General features: G+C 40.5%; 1 protein-coding gene across 2 annotated transcripts; it reads left to right on the plus strand.

The window, feature by feature from the left end:
• Positions 1-6724: 6724 nt before the first annotated feature.
• On the plus strand, positions 6725-18032 carry AMBN (ameloblastin). Of its 2 annotated transcripts, none has more exons than XM_040967088.1 (11): positions 6725-6739; positions 7406-7474; positions 9833-9883; positions 11398-11445; positions 12332-12445; positions 14068-14304; positions 15266-15304; positions 15563-15622; positions 15721-15765; positions 16189-16233; positions 17253-18032. In XM_040967088.1, the coding sequence occupies exons 1-11, from the start codon at positions 6725-6727 to the stop codon at positions 17796-17798; spliced, it is 1269 nt and encodes a 422-aa protein (XP_040823022.1). In that variant the 3' UTR covers positions 17799-18032. The 2 variants fall into 2 exon arrangements, with proteins under 2 accessions (XP_040823022.1, XP_040823023.1); XM_040967089.1 differs by having other exon boundaries at positions 14113-14304.
• Positions 18033-18523: the final 491 nt, after the last annotated feature.

An 18523-nucleotide genomic window follows, 5' to 3' on the forward strand; every position in this document is an offset into this window, starting at 1 on the left:
TCATATCCCCACATGCCCCCCATGCCCCAGATCCCTTACAAGCCCATATACCAAGCCATCACAATGTGCCACCAGATGGCCAGTGGGCTTCATCCAGTGCCGTTGGTGTACCCGGCCATCCAATCTAGGCCTCACAGCACCTTTACCCCCAGGGTTCACAGACTTGGAATCCACTGCACAATCGGGCCTAAGGACCCAGACCAGGCGACCCAGGCCCTGCCTCTTTACTAGACTCCAGTTAATGCAGACTGAGGGAAAATGGCAATAGTTCTAATAATTGTGTTCCCACCACTGACAATGGAGACTCCGATTGGATTTCTGGCTCCTGGCTTCAGCCCAGCCCTGGCTATCACAGACATTTGGGAAATAAATCACTGTATGGGAGCTCTCCATTTTTTCTCTACCTTTCAAATAAATAAAGTCTAAAAAAGGCAGTGTAAGCATCAACGTGTGGATATATCAGCTAAACTGATAAACATATAACATTTATTCTTGTAGTCATATATTAATACTTATAACATAATGGTAAGAATATAAAGTTCAATGCCAAATGATAACATAGCACAAACATAATTATTTTATATACCACAGACAGGAACTATAAGAAAAAATATTTAAGTTGATGTGGTAGAATCACATCCAATTTGCTTTTCTATGGTATTTGTGTCACCATCATTATGTTGTTATTCTGGCTCTTGTTCTTTATTACAAAATAAATAGAAACAAATGAAAAAACAATATTTTGTGTTATCTGGCAAAAAAACAATTTACATCTGACTCCTATTACTATAATAATGTATCAATAGAGTTCACATATAATTTTCTCTTTTGTAAGATAAGCCAATCCAAAGTCAGGGAACCAGGAGTTTCTTCTGAATCCCTCATATGGGTGCAGGAGTCTAAGGGTTTGAGTCATCCTCCACTGCTTTTCCAGGAAGCTGGATGGGAAGTGGAGCAACTGGTGCCCACATGCAATCCTGGCACTTGCGAGGTGAAGATTTAGCCACTGTGCATTCAGTAGCCTTATTGGGAAACTAACCCATTGTTATAGCTATTATTGGTTTATATTTACTGTAGTCAGGCATTGGGTTGAGTGTTTTACATATATTAACTTTGTTGAATTCTCACAAAAAACTTATGAAGAAGATATATTTTTCCCTTTTAAAAAATACATGATACATTTAATCAGGACTTCAAAAAAAAGAGCTGAGAAATGAATCCAAACGAATCTTCATTGCTCTGTTCAGAATTATTCACAATAGCCGAGATATAGCCACAACCCAGAGATCCATCAACAGACAAATCCATCAACAGACAAATGGGTAAAGATAATGCACTGTATGCATACACTGGGATTATCCAGCCATTGAAAATTAAAACAACTGCCATGGGTGAACCCAGAAAACAAAGTGCTAAGTAAAGTAAGACAGTCCCAGAAAGATAAATACATTAGGACTTTACTTATGAAGAGGTCTCCAAAAGAATCAAACTCAAAAAATAAAGAATGGGGTGGGCCGGGCATACAGAATGGAACCTCCACTTCATTGGCCATCTGCTGGCCGCCCACAGATGAACTTTGGGGACCTAGAGGTGATGAATTATTGCCTAGGGACATCCATGGATAAGGACACCATACGTGTAAGTGAGGAATGAACACTGAGGGACACCTAGCAACAGGGCCACTGTATTTGCCAGTAAGTGAGGGCACTGAGACCTGGTGGTATGGAGTGGAGAGACTGAAAGATCTTTATGGGTCAGACTGATTCACCAGCCCACATAGGAGTCCTGAGATGGGCTTGTTAGCACAGAGCATCGCTGATCACCACATGCCACCCCACACAAAAGCTATGACTGGGGCCCTGTCTAACAGAGCTAGATCCCAGTACCTGACTGAGTGTCAGAACAGGAGAAAGGTCACATCAGGTGGGGCCATGACACTAACCAGCACACGAGAGAGCCAGCTCCAGGGGCAGATTTTGTGGGGGATAAGTGGGCCCAACCCTGTGGAAATAGTTGGTGATGGGCTGAACTAGGTGTGAACAAGGAACCTGCCAACACTCACATATACTGGCACTGAGAATAGGCTAGGTGGTCCAAGCTGCAGCATCTGCATGTGCATCCCAAACCAGGGTGTGGGGCAGATCGGCCTGCAACATCCACCAGTTCATACAAAGGCCAAGATGAAGGGGTGAGCCTGCCGGGTAAGGGCCTAGCACCTGCTAGTGCATGTGAGATTTGAGTCTGGCAGTGGGTCAAGTGGGGACATTTGGGTAACTCCCCTACTGAGCCACTACTCCCACTGGTGAGCATGAGAGCTGGGATGGGGGCATTCCAGGCTGGGCAAGGCCACAACATCTGATGGCCTACATGTGAGCTGGATCAGCAAAAAGTTAGGCTGGGCTGACTGTACTTTCTGGTACAACCATAGGCCAGTGTGGGTATGGGTTGGTTGGGCTTTGCCACAGCATCACCTGGCAGATGCTGGCACAGGGGCCAAATTCTGGCTTAGACAGATGGTGGCATCTGCTGGCACCAGTGTGGATTGGATAGTGGAGCTAGTTTGGATGAACTTGGCTTCAATGCCCATTAGCATGTACGAGAGCTGAATGGGATGTGGAACAGATGGGACCAGTCTGCCATACATACCGGCAAGCACAGGAACCAAGGCAGGGGGTGGGTCCAGTGGGGGGTTTTGCAGGTTGCTCTGACTAGGCTGCAGCTCCCATCGGTTTGTGGGAAGGCCAAGTATGTAGTGGGCAGGATCAGGCTGGACTCCAACACCCATCAGTTTGCATAAAACATGGAGCTGGAAATAAAACTGACCCAGCAATTACAACTACCAGCATGTGCATAGGCTGATTTGAGTGACAGCCTGTGCCAAACCCTGTATTGGCAAATACACACAAGAATCAGGTCTGGGATCACCTGAGATGAAGTTTCTTTGGGAATCCCTCCCAAATGAACCACTGGACTCAGAACTCCAAAGAATTGCAGGTTCCATGGTCTGACTGTGGGAGTGGCTGTGTCAGAGCTGGGCCTCCTCAGTGGCTCAGACAGAGCAAAGGACAGCATATCTAAAAGTACATGGAGGATATGGCAGTACATCAGAGCCTCCTGAGGATACCTGGTACCATGGCAGAGGACAGAGGACAGAACAAAATGATCAAATACCCCAGCTAAGCACCGGCAGTGAATACATGGGCAAACGGAGACTCTAACGTGGATTATGTCAGCCAGTGGATTCTGGAGAGATTTCATCGTGATTGGAGTGGTCAGATTGCTAGCAATTCAGGACTGTTGAACTGTCAAAATCTCTTGAGATATTCATGGTGTTGTAAATTGATATTTTTCTTCCTATTGTTGATTTTGTATTGTGACTTTTCATTTAAGGGGATGTGTGGTGACTATAATTGATCATGTCCAGATGTGAGGATGCAGTGCAGAATGCATCTCTACTTCCAGATCAAAGATGGACTACTAATGAAACTATTGGCTGTATCTTGACAACAGGATGCTAGACTCTGCCATCATCCATGCCCGCAATGATGAACATGTGACTGCTTATGAAGAACTAAGCTATAGTAACGATATAGGGTAATTTGGGGGGGCGGAGTGGACTTGCGGAGGGGCCAGAGGACATCATAGAATAATGATAATTTTAAAAGAAGTAAAAATAAATAAATAAATAAAAATAAAGAATGGAATGATGATTCCCAGAGACTTGAGGAGAGGGAAATTAAAAGTTATTTTTCTTTTTAACTTTTTGTTAATATTATGAGAATGTAAGGAAATTATTTTTCAGTGGTTAAAAATCTCTGTGTTAACCATGATGAGTAAGTTCTAGAGATCTGCTCTACAACACAGAGTCTACAATCAACAATACAGCATCATGAACTTTGAGAAAGATCATGAGGATAGACATGTTAAAGTGACTGAAGAAGACAGAACAGGCAAGGGAATCTTAGGAGGTGAAGGATATGTATTTCTTTGGCTGTGGCGAGAATATCTTGGGTGTATTCATATTCCAAACTCTTCACAGCATACACATTAAAGGTGTATGATTTTTTTGTATCAAAATTAAACCCCAGTAAAGCTAACAGAGTTTATGGCGAAGCAGATATTCAGCATACACGTTTGTTTCAATGAAGAAAATAATTCACTATCACTGAACATTTTCTGCATGCTGGATAGAACTTTACATTCTTCACTATGCTTAAATTATTGCTAATCCATGATAGACAATATTTTGCAGATGAAACTAGCTATCCATGATCAGTCACAGTTGTGCTCTCAGCTGCTATGCTAATATCTTTCTCAGGAACTCTTTCACTAGATTTTTCTTGTTCTTACGTTGTGTGTGGCATAAGCTTGTCATTTTTGCTGTTCTCTGCACATAGGCTTGTACTTACCAGCACCTTGGCAGGTCTTCAGACAAATCAGCACACTTTCCATCAGCTTCAGGAACTGCCTTAACATGTATAATGAATAACATATATAATGAATGAGTCAAATACTCATTCATAAACTCACACTGATTTCCAAATTCTTTGTGATCAAAAATTTCCCCATAGTTTCTTTAGATATTTACCAACTTTACCAAAATTAGGCATCACATAAACCAAGATTAAAAAACTATTTATTAGATGGAAAAACAAACACCAAGTCACTAAAATTGTTAACATGTAATAAACAATGTCCCAATATACTGGGAAAGATGATCACAAAGGTAAAAGGAACTGTCTAGTTACTTATTTTACAGCCATAAGGATACTTGGTAAGTCTCTGGATGGACAACAAAACGCTGTAGACAGTAATGTAGGAGGAAATTTTGTATTGGTGTGTAGGATATTGGAAAAGAAAGTAACTACTAGATATGTCTGAGAAATTGTAATCCAATATTGAGCTTGAAGAACATTTTTGAAAAACGGAAGTGCTATTAGCCAGTTGGCCAAAGAACAAATCAGAACATATGAATACTACCAATGTATCATTATTAGCATGCCATGACCATCCTCATAACCATGAGAGCCACATAGGCATTGCAGTAAAGGAATCAACTGGGAAGCCCAGGGCTGTTAATTCTGCACCAACTTCCCCAGAGCCAACGCATTGTATTGGGCCCTTCCTCTTCCTTCTTTGGAGCTCTATACCTAACTGCCAGCACATCTCCTCCTCCAACACACACACACACACACACACACACACACACACACACACTGTGGTTCCATGTTTCACACATCTTCTACCACAAAAAGGACAATTAACCCATTTATTTATCATGGATTGTTTAGCTTCTATCACACAACCATCATGAGCAAACTTTCCCAAGGCAAGCCTATACTAGTAAATTGCTGTTTTCCAATTACTGAGGAAGACACTGGATGCAGAGAGTGTAGGGGATTAGATCAAGCACTAGACCTAGGGAATGGACAGAGAAAAAAATATTCTTACTTTAATAACACTTTGCTGTTTATAAAACACACTCACAATATTCATTCCTTTGAATTCTAAAGAGAATTCTGTCATCAATGGAAATGAAATTCTTCAGCAACGGTGTATTAGATAACACTCCTGAAGCTGCTGTGCCCTTCTTGAGTGTGGAGATGTCTTTCTCCCAAAATGCCAGTTTCCTCAATGTTCCCTGTAATTGGCAAGATCTCTACTTCCCTAAAGAGTGTACTGACTCATCCCTTCTCCAGAAACTAATCTTAAATGCCTAACCCTATAGTGTATAAAATCACACCTTTGGAAAGACCAAGAGGGGCAGAGAAATAGCAGCAGCTAGCATCCAATCTACAGCCAAGATATATTCATCTGTTCGTGAAGAAAAATCCATCCATGTTGATGTTAGTCTTTTAAGTGACTCAAATATATGTCACTCACCTAACTTGATATGAACACCTGGAAGCAGGTCTATGTAAAGACTGAAGTGAGAGCTGTTCCCATTGATGGGATTGGCTCATAGAGAATATTCTGATCTTTTTTCCCCTACAACAAACGTGCTCCCCCAAGATTACCTCCAAGAGATTCTTGCAGAGTCCAAGCAAAATGTCTTATAAAAGCATGGCTATTTCCAATCAATTTTCTTTAGGAATTAAAATGTCTAGGAAATTTGGAAGGAAAAATAATGTAGTACTTTCCAGGTAACGTTTCCCTCTCTTCCCTACCAAGCCCAGGAAATATTTGGCGTTCACCTCCAAATGGTGTGAGTATGTTGAAGGGAGGAGGGAGAGTTGTTTTACCACAACAAACAGAGGTGTGAAAATATCAAGAAAGATGGCATTGGGTCACTAGCTTTATCTTCAGATAAGCCTCTGCACAAAACAGATAATGGCTTGCTTTGCACCTCTTTTGCATATATTTCCCGCCAGCTCACTGAAATTATTGTCTTCAGAACCTGCATCCATTATTCCTTTGCACTTTTCCCTGCAATCGAGTTCTCTGAATAAATACAGGGGCTAGGTTGCAATTTAAAATAATGAGACCCTCCTGGGCCAACGTTCTTGCATGCAATAAAAGGGTGTGGACTAATTGCAGGATCAGAGATTTTTCCCCCCCTTCATTTTGCCTCACTTTGATTGGTGGATTGGTACTTTAAATAAAGGTTTCTGATCTTCCTTGAAATGAAAGGCCCAGAGCAAGTCCCAGGCAGAGTGCAGGAAAAAGTTTCATCTTTTCTTAGAGCAGTCTTGGTTGGCATCACAAGGCCCTGAGCGCACGGTGAATGTCAGAATCTAAGGTAAAATGTGATTTAATGATTTTTATGTTTCCTGTAAGTTTTGTTTTTCTTGCAAACAAGATTTATCTCCAGTGACAGGCAGCAGCTGAATAACTGCTTATCAGAAACCACTAGTGTGTTCCAGAGTAGAGATGGCTCTTGCCTACTACTAATCCAGTTGAGCTAAGAAAAACGTATCTATAGATTTTATTCCTTGTTATTTGTGAATATTGTCTTTTGTTCCTAGTTTAGAAAAGCATTAAGATGTAAAAAAAATAGTCATATTATAAAATGACTGTTCAGTGAATTATATCTTAAGTGTGTTTCAGAATTTGTTCTAGGCATTAAATGAAATATAACCACTGAAAATCTTTTCTAGATCAAAATTTTATTTAAGGAATAGAATTTTTTTTACTCATAAATTATTGCACAAAATGGAACATAGCACTTAAAAGAATATCCATGGAGGTTGCTGCTGCATGTCCATTTAGCTTATAAGTGTCCATTAATCCCAGAAATACTAACTACAAATCACTTGTTTGGCAGTATTTAGCTTTTCAATAATTTGTTTCTTAACTCAGTTGTTTTAGAAGAGCAGAGGCTTTGGCTTCTTTCTAAATTTGTCTTTGTAATCATTCTCAAGCAAGACTTCATCTGCTTTCTTTCTCCATCACAACTGTGTTTCAGATCCCGCTTTTCAAGATGAAGGGCCTGATCTTGCTCCTGTGCCTCCTGGGAACAAGTTTTGCAGTGCCGGTGAGTCAGTCGCTAGCAGGCGCCCTGTAAGGAGCTCCTTGCTGTTGTACACCAGGTAGCAATGAAGGGCCATTGGCTGGGAGCTCGTACAGAGAGGCGCAACCACTAACAAGTACAGACACACAGTGGCCCACATGGCTGCCTAATCATAAAAAAGTAATGTCATACACTTTTTGTATTGCAAATAATGCTTAAAATATTGCCAAAAAAATTCTAAATCTCATCCTATTCATTTACAGTGAAAAGACCTAGGCAAACGATTATATTATCAACTCCTTGCTATCATTTTGAAATTGAAATGTAAGGAGAATTTTTTTCTGAAAAAAATAAGGTACATTCTCTTCATTTTTAAAAAGCAAAACATTAGCCAAATGACTAGAGTTACAACACAAAGGCAGGTAACTTCATTAAAGCTTGTAATTAGCAAAGTTAGCTCATTGGGGTGACACTGTGTGACTAAGAGCTGAAATTTCTTAAATCAAAACATGTTATATAAAGGAGGCTAATTGGATCCACACGCGATCCACTTTGTCATGTAATAATGTCATACAAATGTGATCCTTTGAGCCCTGAACTACTCCAGCAATTAGCATTGATTTTGTCAACCCAAAGACATTTTTCAGCTATTAAATGCATTCAGCAAATATGAGGGTCACCAAAATGGCTATGGAAATTTGATTATGAAAAAAACTATGCATGGAATTTCAAATTTTGAATCAAAATAAGCTCACTGTTTAATTCTGTTTTCCCACTAACATTCTAAAGTGCCTTTATATATGCTGAGCAGTGGTGTATATCTCCCCGGTATATGGTCTGTTATCCTCAGAAGCACATGGTTGACTTCAAATTCACTTTTGATTATTCTATTTCCTTAAGAGGAAGTCTCTTGGAGTTTCCTAAATATTTTTGGAGAAAGAGGGTGAAAACATAATTCCACAATTAATAACATTATTTCTGCTCCAGCATGCAAGACGGACCATCCTAGTTCACTCCTGTATGCTGCTGACATTGAGGTCAGCGTTAATTATCCATCATCCTTCTGTTACATTCACCTTCTATTACATTCACCCATCTGACTCAGGCCCACTGTGAGGAACAGGACAATCACTTATGATTGTCAACTGACTGCCCATCAATTCCAAGGCCTTTTTAAATTTACACTGAAAGCTATATCCTATGTCTATTTCTACTCAAGTGAATATTGTTACTTCACAAGTAAGGATAGATGGAAAATGGAGTATACTTTGTCCGGTAGTTGCATCTCCAAATTTTGGGGTTTTGTATGTTGACCAATGGAAAAAAGAAGGCTCTACTCTCACAGTCCACTCAACTTTGCAATGGCCTGTTGAAAACTTACACAAGCCACACACACTGTTCCTGTCCATGCAATCTCTTTCTCTATCCAGAATGTTTGTGACATACTTTCAATGTTTTTGCCTCTATTCATGTCCAACACTGAATTACTTGAAGAAATTTGCACCATGGTTCAGAAAGTAGGACTTAACTTACAGGAGAAATCATAAAGGTGAAATAGCAACGGATGGAATTCCTGAACTACTTACCCATAAAGGAAGAACTAATCTCAGCACATTAGCAGACATCTTATAGATTTTTGTGGTATAATGTGAGGAAGAAGGCATCCAACTCTCTGCCTTGACATAGTGAGAATATCCAAAGAACAAGAATCTGTCAAAATCTAATTTGCACATATTTCTACTCCTCATTTCCTCATGCCATCCACTTATGTGTGTATACTATGTTAACAAGAATTGGCTACATATTTAAATCTAGTTGTAAACATTTTTTAAACAATTTTTAAATGAGCACAAGAAGTTTAGTAGTACAGTACTTGGTGCTATTTTAAGAAAAACTGTAACATGGTCTAAAAGAAAAGCACAGATCATTGGGTTTTTACATAAAATACACTCTCCATGGAGAGGATGAAGGGTTTTTGAAGCCTGTCAAAAACTAGGCAAGTCAGTTTTACACTCACTTTTTCTGAACACATGATCCCACACCACAGCATAGATCCAAGGCATAAGGTTTTATATTCTGTTGCTTTATACAACTTTTCACTATATATAACTTTAAAATCAAATTTTGTTTTTAAAGCACCAGAGCATTAAGATTCAGAGGATAGATGTTCATGTAGGAGCCAAATTACTAAATACAACTTGAATTCTCCCAAATAACTTACGTGTTTCTTCATGTAGCCCAAAAGCTAGAGTAACCTGGATACTAAAGCCATCAGGTAGTCCCGTAGCCGACCTTTCTCCACTGGGGTAGTCGGGCATCCCCAGGCCTCCATTAAGGAGGCTTCACCAAACACAACGCTATACTATTCTTATTTTCTTTTAGGCATTTCCTCAGCAACCTGGGACACCGGGCATGGCTAGTCTGAGTCTTGAGGTATGTATGGCCAAAGACTTTACATACAATCCCTCCATCGATATGCTTCTCTTAAGGCAGAAACTTGATAACTTGTCCTAGACCAAAGTCTAGCAGTCACCCTGAGCAGTTCTAGAGAAGTCGATACATGTATGGAACTTTGTCTTGCATCTCTTCTGTAATTTTTTAAATTGAATATGATTTAATTGAATTGAAAAAACAGCAGTCCCTTACCTACTTGTTCATTCCCCCAAAATAACCAGAGCATGGCTAGCCTAAAGTCTCCGTAGTGGACGGCTAGGACCCAGCTGTTTGAGCTGTTGCCTACTGCCCCCCAAGGTGCACATTCGCCAGAAAGCTGGACTCAGAGGTCAAGCTGAAACTCCATCTAGGCACCCTGGTGCAGGATGCTGGCATCCTAAGCATCCTAACCACTGCACCAAACACCTGAGCCTTCCACAGTTTTAAACAACTGGATTTTTTAAGCTTTAGACTAAAATCTCTATGTGAATCAAAGAAATCCTATCCTAATAATAGCTAATGTTCACTAAATTTACTTTAATATAATGGCTACATAAATTAAATACAATTCTCTGTAATCACAGATGATTTATATTCCTACTAATTATAGTAACTTATATGATAAACACTCAAGAATATGCACCTATACAAAATCCAACGGCTTACAAGTGCAAAGCGTTAGCACTGGCCATAACAGCACCTGCATAACCTTAATGTTGTATTTATCTTACAGAAATTCTCAAAAATAACATATTTCACCCAGATACCTCAGCGGAACAGTAGCTGTGATGGTATCAACAAAATCATCAGTGTGGAAAAATATGAGATTAAAAATGGGTTACAAGACCTTGCAAATTTTCCTTCCCTCATGACCATGTAATGTCACTCAGTATAAACATGGGTTTCTTGTTTGTGACACAAGAAATCTAATTTCACCGAGTTTTTTTTTTTTACTTTCAAATTAAAACCTAATCTGAAGCACTCTAAATTCCTTTCCATTAAAAAAAAAAAGGTGACTTGACAGTTGAAATAGCACTATTATTGATCATTTGTCCATCCACTTACCATTTCTTCTAGTGTATTTTATATTTACTATTTTGAAAGTTTTTCTCGTTTGAGGTGGAGGTTGATTTGGGTTTTCTGTCTATTCCTTTCTGAGCTTGTTGCAAGACTGAATAAATTAAATGGGAGAAAAGAGCTAGTAAAGCAACACCCTTCTAAGCACATTTACATTTCAGTTGATAGCTATTTTCTTATGTTTAAATGTTATGCCATTTAAATGACATTTTATCCTTCAATAAATGATAAAGTAAGGTTTATTAATAACAAGAAACACAATAAAACAAAGGTGGAACGGTATTGATTGCTTCTTTTCAGTAATGATTTATACCTGCTTTGGTGTATTAAATTGTCTCAGCCCAAACTTTGTGCTAATAATGTCACATTATGAAAAATCAGTGATTTTATAAGGAACACACATGATGAATAGTAACCCACCTTTTTTTTCTTTACAGACAATGAGACAGTTGGGAAGTCTGCAGGGGTTAAATGCGCTTTCTCAGGTAATCCTATATCCAAAGATTTCTTACAAGTATTAATGGCACTGATGGTCATAAAATTAGCAGCAGCCTTGTGGTTTATAAATGTGTTTGTGAACAGAAAGTAGCCTTAACATTGAAAAAAAAAAAATTAGTGACTGAAGGTCCTGTGCGATGGCTCAGTGGTTAAATCCTAGCCTTGCCAGTGCCAGGATTCCATGTGGGTGCTGGTTCATGTTCAGGCTGCTCCACTTGCCTTCCAGCTCCCTGTTTGTGGCCTGGGAAAGCCATAGAGGATGGGCCAAAACCTTGGGACTCTGCACCAGCAATGGAGACCCAAAGAAGCTCTTGGCTCCCTGGCTTCAGATTGGCTTAACTCCAGCCATTTCAGTCACTTGAGGAGTGATACAGTGGACAGAGGAAATTTTTTTATCTCCTTGTCTCTGTATATCTGCCTTTGTAAAGAAAATAAATAAATGTGTAAGAAGAAAGAAGAGAAGAAAGAGAGAGAGAGAGAGAACGAAAGGAAGGAAGGAAGGAAGAAAGCAGGAAGGAAGGAAGGAAGAAAGAAAGGAAGGAAGAGAGAGAAGGAAGGAAGAAAGGGAAGGGGAAAGGAAAGGGCCTGAGCCAGGATGGAACAATAAAGTAAGATATCAAAGGAAAAAATAACAAAAAAAAATAACAAAAAAAAATTATTTCTTGCTTGTCAATTTTATTATATGACCCAAAATACAAGGTATTGGAAAGCCAAACCTCAGAAACAGTAATGGGACCATTGTATCACGGCTCAGAATGAAATTTGATTCTGTTGAAAGAATTTACCTATTGATTTTCATTAACCAGCTTTAACTGTGTGTGTTTTTTTTTTAATATTTAAATGTCGGTGCATCTTTTCGCTCTATGTCCTTAGCTTTCTAAATTTGGCCAATTTGGAAAATCACTTAATTCCTTGTGGCTGCAAGGTCTTCTCCCACCACCTTCCTCTTTCCCATGGATGAGGCCAAGGGAGCAGGAGACTCAACAGGTAAGCTAATCGCATAAGTGTGTTCAAACTTTACCAATCAGAATCTTTCCATACTTGCCTTCTCTTAAGCTATAATGTACTAGGAATACACAAGTCCCAGCAACTACGAAAAAATCCTAGTATGAAATAAAGCATTCAGTACATAAGAAAACTCTTTGAACCATTTGCATATCTATTTCAAGTAGAGAAAAACATAAAGATATCAATGACAACAGATAAGCAATTCTTAGAAAAGGAAGTGATATAAAGTAGGTTTTAATCTTAGTTAATATTCCCTAATTAATTACTTAAAGGCAAATGAATCCCCGATAAATCAGTCAATGTATCCATCCATTAACCACTAGTTTATAGGTTCCAATCAAGTACTTCAGTCAAACTGAGGCTTGGGGCTGAATGCAAAATAGCTCAAAGGATCGTGAAATGACTGGTAAACAACATGAAACAGTGTATTTCAGGCTAATAAATTGTAATGAATATTATAGGAATTTAGAGATCTGCCGGAGGAAAGGTTCAAAAGAGAACGGAGCCATTGTGAGACTCTGGCCCAGATCTCAAGGATTTTCTAACAATCCACGGGCCATTCACAGTTCACCACAAATAATTGCTAAAAGAAGCAGTAAAACCGTGATTTTCACAGGAGCTTCTAATTCTGCACAGCTTTCCACAAAAGGAACATTATGCACCAGGCCACATGTAGTAGGAGAATAAACCATGTTCATGGCAGCTATTTCTTCATCTGAAGAATTATTTCCAAAGTGAATTCTGCTGTGGGAATTGAATTTGTGGTGTACTTAACTTCTCTTAATCCTTTTCATGACTCAAAAATATAAGTACCCACCACGTGCCCGGCACTTGTTGGGAAGTGCATGGGCTACAAAGATGAATAAAACACATTATTCTCAGTTCACTTGGGGGATGAGGGGAGCAAAGATTCATTTAAAAAAACCAGCAGAGTCTACTGACAGCACAGTGAAACAAAGATACATTCAGGAAGCTACTTGAACACAGAGGAAACAATGAGTCATTCCACCAGAAATTCAGGGAACTTCTTGTGGTCGTGGGCAGTGGTGGGCCCAAAGGGGGTAGAGGAGGCAGATATACACAAAGGCTCCCCCAACAACACTGACTCATGAAAATCAGTGCTTCCTGGGCACAACAGGTGAGATGCCACTTGGGATTGTGGGTTTGAGTTCTATCTCAACTTCCAATCCAGCCTTCCTGCCAACGCACATCCTAGGACACGGGAGATGAGGGCTCGTAATGCACCTGGGCCCTTGCCACCCGTGTGGGAGTCCCAGATGGAATCCCTGGTTCCTGATTTCAGGATGACTCATCCCCAGCTGTCACTGGCACTCAGGGGAGTGCCACAGCAAATGAAGACACTCCATCACTGTCTCACTCTCTCCTTCCCACCCTCCCTCCCTCTTCCCTTGCCTTTCAAATAAATGACAAGAAATACTAGAAAGAAAATTAATGCTTGTGATGGAAACACTGCTTCCAGACAAGTCCCTCAGCCTCCCTTCCAGGAAGAAAAGTACCTAAGTCCTTTTGCTTTAGAAATTCTAGGCACCACAGCTCCATGAACCATCACTTCCTGACCTTCTTTTCAAATTTCTCTGCAGTATGAATATTCTTTGCCTGTGCATCCCCCACCTCTCCCATCACAGCCATCCCTGCCGCCTCCACAGCCGGGAATGAAATCCTTCCTCCAGCCAACTGTTGCGCCAGCCATCCAGGGCACACCCCGCAAGGGAGGGCCTCAGCATCCGATGCACCCGGGACAGCTGCCCTTGAAGGATGCAGAAGTACCAGAGGTTGAACAGCAGGTGGCGCCATCAGAGAAGCCTCCAAATCCTGAGGTAATTCCCTTCCCGGAAGTCAAGTTAGGATCACCTACGAATCCAACCAAAGAGAATTTGGAAAGCACATTTAGTGTCTGTGCTGCCAAAGTGAGTACTGTAAGGTGCACATTTAAAGAATCATAGCCTTAAAGCATAATGTACAAAAATACAGCTACGTACTTGATAAGCCCTTCCCGTCCGGAATTTAGTTTTCGAGCAGAATCTACATTTCCATCTTGCCATCAGAGACAGGGCACAGATCCCCGCAGGTCACACGGCCACAAAACTTGCTATCTGAGTTGCAAAGATGAACGCTTCTGAGAAAAATAAGACAGCCCAAACAGATATCACCAGGCTTCCTATCACTCTGTGTGTGTGTATGTGTGTCTGTGTGTTTACAGCGCTGAAATGTTACATGTAGGAATTGATCCCGCAACATCACAAGTAGGATTCCATGCTGTTGTCTCTGAGTGATTACAACCATGCAGAATCCCTTGTGATGACGTAGACAGCAGAGCACTAGGCGTGGAAGTATACAACTGGAGTGTTGCAGGCACATAGCATCCTCCCCCAGAGCATGCTCACAAGAGTCATTCAAAGACAGACATTATCATCATTTTAAACAGAAGAAGACAGACTTATAGGTTAAGTTGCCCAGACTCACACAAAAACTAAGTGACAACACTAAGATTCAAACCAATCAAGTGCCATCCAGTGCTAAAACGCGTGACTTTTCGCTCTCTAAGAGCCAAATAGCAAATCTGGGATGGGCAACCCTGAGCAACTGCAGGTGCTCTGCAGTCAGGTCTACAGAGACGCACTGAGAACTCCTGGGTTGTACCCCCGAAAGACTATAAAATGACAACAAATAGAGACTCAACTTAGAATGCCTTTTTTTAACATAATGGTTTACAAGTGTGTGTATTCTGCTCATTTTGTCTATTTTGACTGGTAACTTTACTGTTTATCTGTACCATAGCTCCCAGCAATGGATTTTGCTGGCCCACAAGTTCCAACTGTAAGTAGAACTCTCAATGAGACTTTCTTGGGGGAGGAGGGGTGAGAATGTCTCCACATTCAAAAACTTGAGTGAAATGCTTGAATTGTCCCATTTATCCATGAGTATCCAGTCTAATAGTTTCCTTTGTTTCTTAATATCAGAACCTAAGTTTTGACATTGATCCATCTGAAACTGTGTTCAGTAACTCAGGAATTCACTATAATAATGGCGATTTTCCCCAAGTCAATAACTCATTTTGGTTTCTACCATTTACAGGTGTTCCAAATAGCCCGCTTGATACCTCGGGGACCACTGCCACAAAACACACATGCTGCGGTAAGTTGTTCCTTGTTTTAATACCCCTCTATTTTTAATTTATTAAAACTTTCCTCTTTGTTAAATGCATTCTGTGATCATTATCGTACTTTATTTAGCTTTATCCAGGTATGTTTTACATGTCCTATGGAGCAAATCAAATGGTAAGTCTATATTTCATAAAAGGTATCTTTTTAATGAATGTTATCTTAAGAACTAAAGTTATAAAATTTGGATCTCACATAAAAGATTTCAAATGAATATTATCTGAGTGCCTACCATTTGCAACTGAAATAAAAAAGACACATAGTTCCCTCTATATTTGGACTATTCTACCAGATACACACACACACACACACACACACACACAAAGGGGTTAAAAAAAGTAAATTTTAAATCTGAATTATTCAAGTTGGCCACACTAATTCAGTAACAGCTCACTTCTCTGATCTGCTCTGCCTCTGGAAAAGCATTAATACTAAAGTTTGACAGAGAGCCAAATGACTTTTAACTTTGTCTTGAGTAGATAAGAAGGTAAATAGAAGGCAGCTGGTTCATAATATGATGCAATATTTCTCTCTGAACAGAATGCCCCTGCCAGACTTGGCATCATGAGTTCAGAAGAAATGCCCGTGAGTAATGTCTTCTAGCTCTTCTTAAAATAGTAGCCAGGGAAGGGCAGTCCCAGATGATTGGCTGCAAGCTGACTGGTTGCAATAACAGCCAAATGGGCACAGGGTTCAGGTTTTTCCACTCCAAAGCTAAAAGCTTGATTCCAAAGCAGTATCCAAAATTACATCATGGTCCCTGGATTGGCATGCGTTTCTAAGTGATGGTTATCAATGAGCATAGGACTTTCACCCATTAAGTGTTGACTACCTCCTGGTAATGTTAATTATGTATACTCTGCCTCATTCCCCCAATACAGTCCACTCCTGAAAAAAAAAAAATCACATCGTAAGTATTACAAACAACTGAAGGCAGGATTTTAGATGAGAACAAGTAGCAAAGAAGACAGACTGCAGATGTGCAAGTCACACAGCCATGCTCAATAGCTGCAAATAGCCCCAAATTGGGGGGTGCATATTGCTGACAACAAAGGTAGAGACCCACTATCAGCTCTCCTGTTCTATCTGTCCACAAGAAGACAAGACTGTGATTCCTCCAGAGAAGTCAAGCTTTTTCTTATAGTTTGCTTTTTTTTAAAAAAAAAAAAAACCTCTTGTGTAGGGCTCATTCCGTTTGGGAGATACTGCCAAATTGCATTGACCCTTCAAAACATCCCACAACAAATACGGTTACAAAGTTCAGGTTTTCTTGGGTTCATGATAGTAGTTGCTGTTCCAAGCACCTGTTGTTTTCTTAAAATTCAAGTCAAACTAGTTGCACTATCTTTCTTTTGCCCTGGAGCCCCATTGCCATTCTTCTAGTCAGGAGTGGTGGAAGGTCTCAAGCTCCCTTTCAGAGCAGTGGCCTTCTACCCAGATGGGTGCAGAATCCTCTCTGTTATATTTCAAAGCTAGTTTAGTGTGAAATGTGCTTACATAAAGCTCTCAGCCAACTCTGTGCTATCAGTTCTTTGTAGATTCTTGGCGAAAATGACAGGATATAATAGCCTATGATGACAGTATCTTGGTTTTTTCCCCCCCAGGGAGAAGGAGGAGGACCAATGGGCTACGGAGCCATATTCCCAAGATTCGGAGGCATCAGGCAAAGCCTTGGTGAAATGCCCCGCAACCCGGCCATGGGTGGGGATTTTACTCTGGAGTTTGACTCCCCAGGGGCTGCAACCAAAGGTCCTGAGAAGGGAGAAGGAGGCACACAAGACTCTCCCATGCCAGAGGCCAACCCATCCAATCCTGCAAACCCAGGTCTCCTTCAAGAGCTAGCACACGGCGTTCATGCGGGCCTCCTGGCTTTCCCGAAGGACCATGTTCCCAGCCTGGCGATGGGCCCTGCGGGGCAGAGGATGGGACCCCCCCGGGTCACCCCCGCACCTGTTGGTCCACTGGCAACCCCTGAAGTAGCTGAGGTGTATGATATGTATGGCCCTGATATGACCACACCTTTGGGTTTCCAGGAAGAATCTACCACGGATACCCCAATGACCCCAAACACTCAGGAAATACCCATGTTGGGCAACAAAGATCAGCAGCCCCAGATCATGCGTGATGCGTGGCGCTTCCCAGAGCCCTGATGGGCCTGATGGCCCTGAGATCACAGCTACTTCCTGTATGCATAAGCTGCCCAGCCTTGTCCCTGTAGTGTACCTTTTTGCTAAAACACTTATTACCCTTCTGCAGCAAAGGCATTAAACACACAAAGCATGTACTAATAAACACAAGTGGCTAGAAATAGTGTAGGTGGCCTTCTTGCTGTCCTCTTGCTGAAATAAAATGTGTTGACTGTGATATAAAAGCATGATTGATAACATCAGAGTAATCTAAAAGTCTCAGCATTTGATCATAATTGCTTCTTAGCTGTCTTGGTCATTATAGAATTCTTTGTATTAGCCTCATACTTTGACATCCAGGAAGCATAGCCATGCTTTCTTCCCTAAGCAAAACACATACTCAGAATTCTGAACTATTTCATTTAAACTTTATTAAGTGAGAATTGGTGGCAAGTTCCTGGGTTTGGTTTATTGGATTTAAAATTCTCATTTGTAGAGTATTTTATTAATCTAGTAAGAAAAGAAAACAAATCTAGCCTATTTTAAATAAAGGATTGTTCTCACTGAAAATAATCAGGAATTAAATGCTTATTATTTATAAACATTTAGCAGTTAAGTAAAGCACACTCAGTCATCACATCTGTAACTGTTAATTTATTCAATCCATGCATTCTTTCAACTGAAAATTTGCTAAATATCAACCTACATCCTTACGCATTAAGCAAGATGTCAGGGATACTGTCTCTTCC

Source organism: Ochotona curzoniae, unplaced genomic scaffold (genome assembly GCF_017591425.1).
Source record: "Ochotona curzoniae isolate NIBS_2020 unplaced genomic scaffold, NIBS_Ocur_1.0 scaffold_4506, whole genome shotgun sequence".
In the NCBI taxonomy this organism is placed as follows: Eukaryota; Metazoa; Chordata; class Mammalia; order Lagomorpha; family Ochotonidae; genus Ochotona; species Ochotona curzoniae.